The sequence below is a fragment of the Propithecus coquereli genome, unplaced genomic scaffold, assembly GCF_000956105.1.
Source record: "Propithecus coquereli isolate 6110/MARCELLA unplaced genomic scaffold, Pcoq_1.0 Scaffold723, whole genome shotgun sequence".
Classification (NCBI taxonomy): Eukaryota; Metazoa; Chordata; class Mammalia; order Primates; family Indriidae; genus Propithecus; species Propithecus coquereli.
Genome location: NW_012153319.1, coordinates 140,496 through 147,193, shown reverse-complemented (window position 1 = coordinate 147,193; position 6,698 = coordinate 140,496). Strand labels below are relative to the sequence as shown.

The window sequence follows — 6,698 nt, the reverse complement described above, 5'->3', positions numbered from 1 at the left end:
ACAGGCTTTTCAATAAACAGTGCTGGGACCATTGGTCATCCAGATAGCAAAAATTAAAGTTGGGCATCTGTCGCATACTGTGAAAAGATTTAAATGTAAAAGGCAAAACTATAATATTTTTAGCTTCTATTTAGAAGAATATATTTATGACCCAACGAATTCTTAAGCCAGTCACAAAAAACATAAACCTTTAGTAAAAAAACAACAGGACTATGTTAAACTAAAGAACTTTAACATAAAGAAGATGAAGAAAAGGGAAGCTGCATACGGGAAGAAGAAATTCGCCGCATAACTAAGCAACAAAGGCCTGGAGTGGAGGAGATAAAAGAAAAACACAAGCAGTCCAGTAGGAGACGAGCAGAGCACTTGAGCAGGCCTCCAGGGAGAGGAGAGACGTGTGGACCCAGGGCAAGAGTTCAGCCTCTCATCTGTCACAGAGCACAGAGCGAGGCTCTTTATTTCTTTCTTTTGCCTAAATGCCCTGGGTGAGAACCTGCAGTAGAGCGTTGAGTGGAAGTGGCGAGAGTGGACATCCTGGTCTGGTCCCTAAGCTAGAGCTGAGCATCCAGTCTCTCGCTGTTGCTTATGATGTCAGCTGTGGGCTGCCTTTTTTTTTTTTTTTTGGTAGAAATGAGGTCTTACTGTGTTGCCCAGGCTGTTCTCAACTCCTGGCCTCAAGCAATCCTCCTGCTTCGGCATCCTGATGCTCTGGGATTACAGACATAAGCCACTGCGCCCAGCCAACTGTGGGCTTCTTGTCCTTCATCAGAGTGAGGAAGTTCCCTTTTATTTCTAGTTGAGAAATTTTATCATTAATAGGTATTGGATTTTGTCAGATGCATCTTCTGATTCATTTGATAAGGAGATCATGTGGTATTTCTTTTTTAGATTCTTGATATGTGCTGTATTACATTGATTTTTTTTTCTTTTTTTTTTTAAAGAGAAGGTTCTGACTCTGTTGCCCAGGCTGCAGTGCAGTGGTACAATTATAGCTCACTGTAGCCTCAAATTCCTGGGCTCAAGTGATCTTCCTGCCTCAGCCTCCTGAGTAGCTAGAACTACAGATGTGTGCCACCACACCCAGCTAGTTTTTTCCATTTTTGTAGAGACAGGGTCTCACTATGTTGTCCAGGCTGGTCTTGAACTCCTGGCCTCAAGTGATCCTCTCACCTCAGTCTCCTGAGTCTCTAGGATTACAGACATGAGCCACCACACCCAGCTCTTATTTTTTCCATGTTTTTGAATAGGGTAAAAGAAAAGTTTTGCAGGAGTGCATTTAGTATGATTAAAGCAAAATTAAGTTCAGAAACATGCAAAACTACCTATATTGCTCAGAGGTGCAGTGGATGTGATAAAACCAAAGAATCGCAAAGAACTGCAGAGGCTCAGTTAGGAAAACAGAAAAATTAAAGGTGTAAGAATTGAGGATTTTTCCTTAATAAAAAAAATTTTAGGCCAGGGCACAGTGGCTCACACCTGTAATACCAGCACTTTGGGAGACTGAGACAGGAGGATTACTTGAGGCCAGGAGTTTGAGACCAGCCTAGGTAACATAGTAAGACCTCACCTGTACAAAAAATTTTGTAAGAAATTAGCCAGGCACAGTGGCGCACAACCTGTAGTCCCAGCTATTCAGGAGGCTAAAGTGGGAGCATCACTTGAGCCCAGGAGTTCAAGGTTGCAGTGAGCTGTGATGACACCACTACACTCCAGCCTGGGCAACAGAGCAAATCCTGTCTCAAAAAAAGAGAAAACCTGGCTGATGATGGAAAAACCTTTCAAAGTTAGTTTAAGCAAAGTGAGGAACTTTATGCACAACGGTAAACATATATGCCTAGAAAAATGCCTGTGATGGGAACAGTAAAGAACTCTCTCAGGTGTGGAATGGAATTGGCAGTATTATATTATTTTCTTTTTACTTGCCTGTGTTTGCAATGTTCTTTTTTAATCAGTGACCATATAGTTTCCAAAATTGCCTTAATAATCAGAAAATGAATTAAAATGTTACAAAACAAAACCCTGCTCTAAACCCTTTTCTGAATTAGTAGCAGGATTCTCCTGAGTCGGCAGCACTGTGGGGCAGAGCAGAAGCACTGTCACCTGCTGGCCCGGTGGGCAGAGAGTGTTCATAGGGGCCAGATCCAGCCCACTGCCTATTTGTAGATGTCATTTTCCCTGTGTTCCCTTTAATTTAGCAGTAACAAAAGACTTACACGATCATCCTCTTCCATAAAACACCTCATTTATGCATTCATCAGCAAACTTTTCTCTTTTTCTTTTTCTTTTTTTTTTTTTTTTTTTTTTTTGAGACAGAGTGTCACTGTGTCGCCCAGGCTAGAGTGCAGTGGCATCATCACAGCTCACTGCAACCTCAAACTCCTGGGCTCAAGCAATCCTCCTGCCTCAGTGCCCCTCAAGTAGCTGGGACTACAGCGTACCACCATGCCTGGTGCATCAGCAGACTTTTATTAAGCATCAACTGTGTGCCACAGTAGGGGCTGTGGACCAGCAGTGAGAATAGTAGTCAGATTTCTGCCCACATTGGTCCTAAGACCCATAAAGACATTGCAGTATGTTAAATGATGAGTGTGAAGGAGAGAAGTGTGGCAGGGCGTGGGTGTGAGGGTGCGTGTTCCAGTTTCAGACAGGGCCGCCTAGTGGGTGCTGAGTCTGCACCCCTCTAAGGAGGAGCCCCTAGAACAGAGAGCAGGTTGGGCGCAGGGGGAGCGTTGGGTGTGTACAGGAGCAGGTGGCAGGAGTGAAGCTGTCCAGCTCATGAGATGTGGGCAGCAGTGGGGACAGGCAGCTGTTGGTCTCCACGGGCCCAGACTTGTGGGCCTTCATCAGGACTGTGGCTTCTGCTCTGGGAAAACTGGAGGATTTTGAGCAAAGGAGGGACATGGTCTGATCAGGTGTCAGCAAAGCCCTCTGGCTCCTGTGCAGAACAGAGCGACAGACAAGTATAGAGGAGCGAGCCCAGAGAGGCCAGTCTGATGCAAGGCAGCGACCGCAGATGGTGACGAGGCAGGCGGAAGTGTAGTCAGCTCCTGATGTATCTCGGAGGCAGAGCTGACGGTGTGAGAAGGGGAGCAGCGAGGGCGAGTCGTGCTGGGGGCCTAGGGTCTCACTTACCGATGTGGGCACACTGGGTGAAGATGCCGTGGGTCTGTCCACTGGATGTAGGAGTTAGGTTGGGAGAAGTCCAGACTAGATGTTCATGTACAGCCTCTGGGGTACAGACGACACCCATGGCCACCACCCGTGTGGGAGAGCATGGCAGGGGGTGTGGGGCTGGGGGAACGGGCCAAAGAGGAGATCGGGGGCCTCCAAAGCCAGGCAGCAGGGAGAGGTAGTGATGGAGAGTAGCCAGAGTGGTGGGAGGGAAGCTGGCGGGTGTCCAGGAAACCGTGTCGGCATCTGTCTGGAGGAGCGATGACCCTGGCAGAGAGTCGGGCAGAGGCCTGATTGGAGCAAGTGCAGAGAGGACAGGAAGACTCGGGACAGCTATTGTAGACATACGACACCTCTGCTGAGAAATGTGCTCTTAAGGGAAGGGTGGGAACAGGCTGGCAGCCCTGGGTAGGTGAGGAAAGCATGAGTGGGACTGGTTTGGTTTGGTTTTAAGCTGGGGAAGTTAACAGTGGTTCCTTAAGCTCGTAGGGATGGGTCAGTGCAGAGGGCGATGCTATTGCAGGGGGAAAGGGCAGAGGTCACATGTGCAAGTGGAGTCAGCCCCTGGCGTGGTGCTGTGGAAGGCTCTCCTGACGGTCTCTGTCTTCTCAGGAAAAGGGAAGACAGATACCCAGCTTGAGGACCTGCTGGAGGTTTGAGGCAGAAAGAACGTATCAACTGACAAAAAGAGAGGCCACACATTAAGGAAGTAGGGTTGGTAGTACTGTGAGCCCCTCTGAGGTCAGTGTCACAACTTCAGAGAGACCCCTCAGCACTTTGGGGTCCTGCTGTCTGTGTGGCTCTACAGCCACAGGTGTGGAGTAGGCAGAGAGCTGGCTCTAAGCAGAACTGAGAGCAAGCAGGAGAGTCGAGGGTGAGTGCCAGGAGCCATCCAGCTTGGCTGTGGGAACCAGCTGGGGACGAGCGCAAGCCAGGCGCAGACAGAGTGGTGGGGCGGGGGAAGCTGGTCGGTCGCTGGACTGATGGGGCCGAGGCACTCAGGACAGTGAGCTGGACAGGAGGGGGCACTGGGCAGGCAGAGGGTGCTTGTGACAGAGGTCCCAGGGCTCACAGCTCTCTGCCAAGGTCTAGGGGGTGGCCATGGCAGTGACTGGCTATTGTCATGAGGGAGACAAGGTCCTTAGAGCGGAGGAAGTCAAAGAAATGGTCAGGAAATGAGGAAGATTTGTAAGTGGTGTCAGGAAGTAGGGCTGATGGGTGATGCCTCATACAAGATTTGTTGTCCGCAGTTTTTAGTGGGGAGCAAAGGAACAGCCTGGAAGCAGCAGGGAGCACACCTCAGCCCAGGCCCAGAGGGGTGCAGGTGTTGGGGGGATGCAGGGTCAAGCAGGACCAGGCGGATGGAGGAGGGCGTCAGGCTGGGAGGTACGCTTTGTCCTGTGGGCATTCTTCAGCAGCCTGGCAGCTGGTGTGATCAGAAGGAGACTGACTCTTTAGCGAACAGAAAAATATCTCCACTATCTAGAAACTTAAAATGAACTCTGGAGAAATCTGCCCATGTAAGAGTGTCTCGGTAGAGCTACCCCGTGGTCCATAGGTGGGAGACCGCTGCTATGACGAGGGCATGTACGCGGCTGCCAAACTGCTGTATAGCAACGTCTCTAACTTTGCCTGCCTGACGTCCACCTTGGTCCACTTCGGGGAGTATTAGGCAGCTGTAGACAGCAGCCTCAAGGCCAGCTGCACCTGCACGTGGAAGGAGGTAAGCTGCAGGATGTCTCCCTGTTGTGTTCCACACTCTTCTTCCACACAGGACGAGTCTGGGAGCTGGCCCTGTCTAGGCAGGGTCTGAGTCCTCGGGGATGGCTCAGGGAACCTTACAGGCTGGTGTTTGTGCTTGGAAGCAAAGGCCCAGGAGGACCCTCTGTCAGACCAAGCAGCTCCCAGCAGTTGTCTTGATAGCATGGAATTATCAGTATTGTAAGTATTATCATAACACTTTTAAAAATCATGTCAGCTTATTGGCATTATCACTGTAAATCGACGTTTTGGGTCTTTTGTGGCAAATTGGTAGGGCAGATTGTCTTAAGGCTCTGTGATAATTTCAGAATCATTTTTAAGTGGAAGAAACTTTGCAAAGAGATGTTCAAAAGATTTAGTTTTAACAAATCTCTGAAGCATTGTTTAATAAAAGATCAAAATCAAGAGGATCGCCTGAGCCCAGACATTCAAGGCTGCAGTGAGCTGTGATCACGCCCCTGCACTCCAGCCTGGGCGACAGAGCAAGATCCCGTCTCTAAAAACAAAAAACAACAAAAAGAAAAAAGACCAGCCTAAATGTCCAACACCAAGGCCTTCATTAAATAGGACATGCATTGCAACTCTACCCTGCTATTCAAAATGAATAGGTGGAGTCGTAAGAAAAGATTTTTCCGATATTATGTGAGAATATGTGAGAAATATGCTGTCAAGCAGAACGTATAATGTAACTCCAGGGTGTATGTAAGAGATTTGGCAAGTCTAGTGTGTATGTCACACATATTAATAGAACATGGCGGGCCAAAGATTGTCTCAAGTTGACGGCGCTGAGTGATGTGATTATTTTCATTTATCCGCATTTTCTGCTTTCTCTACCATGAGAACATGTGCTGTATGTGGAGATGGGGACCCTGCACACAAACCCAGCTCTGTTGTGGTGCAGCCCTCGTAGGAAGTGCAGCTCAAGGGCTTCTCTGCTCAGGAGGGTTCTTTGCTTGTCAACATTTGTTACCAGTGTGTACACACACCGTGCAGTGCGTAAAGCAGCAGTGTAAAAACGACGAGAGCAAGCTTCACCCCCACGTAAATGGCACTCAGATGAAATGTGCTTGGATGACAATATTCTTGAGCTTTGTTAAACCCCAGACCCAAAATTCCAGCACGACTTTCCTGTCACCTAAACGGACCTCCACATCTCAGGGCCTAGGAAGTAACACGTGGCTTTCTTGTCTCCGCAGTGTCAAAGGCCCCTGGCCTGCAGGTTATCAGTGTCATCATTCTTTCTCCCAGTCTTGCACAACTCATTTTACCGTTACCTATTTGTTCAGAATCCAACTTAAAAAGTTCCATTTGCTAGTATTTCTGCGTTTGCGGCTGCATCTCTCGTAAGCCAGCTGCTGTTGTGCCATGTCCCGTCTGCGGTGCTCACACTGACCCTCCTGCTCTAGGTGTGCTTTGCCTGCGTGGATGGGCTGGAGTTCCGCCTCACACAGCTGTGTGGCCTTCACATCGTCATCCACGCAGATGAGCTTGAGGAGCTGATTCGCTATTACCAGGTGACCAGATGGCCTCTGCTGGTGATGTAGGTGATCGGGGATACCTAAATGCTCCCAGAAAAGGGGCAGTCACTCCCTTGGCATGTGACCGTCATGGTGTGGCATCTGCACGTGAGCATATCTGAAGCATCGCCTCTATGGGGAAGATTCCTTTCATGTGCTAGACAGTCGTTCATAAATTGCATGAGATTGGCCTATTAGCTATCCTGGACCTCATGGCTGGCTGGTATTTTGTGTATTTCAAGTTCTCTC

The 6,698-nt window shown here is 48.8% G+C and overlaps 1 protein-coding gene across 1 annotated transcript in view; it reads left to right on the top strand.

Moving 5' to 3' along the window:
- Positions 1-4,735: 4,735 nt before the first annotated feature.
- The window catches only part of LOC105824231 (clathrin heavy chain 2-like), a 39,587-nt gene continuing 37,624 nt past the window's right edge, over positions 4,736-6,698 (top strand). Inside the window, 2 exon segments of the mRNA XM_012661603.1 lie at positions 4,736-4,894; positions 6,339-6,446. Coding sequence (XP_012517057.1) covers positions 4,757-4,894; positions 6,339-6,446 — 246 coding nt within the window. The 5' untranslated portion in view covers positions 4,736-4,756.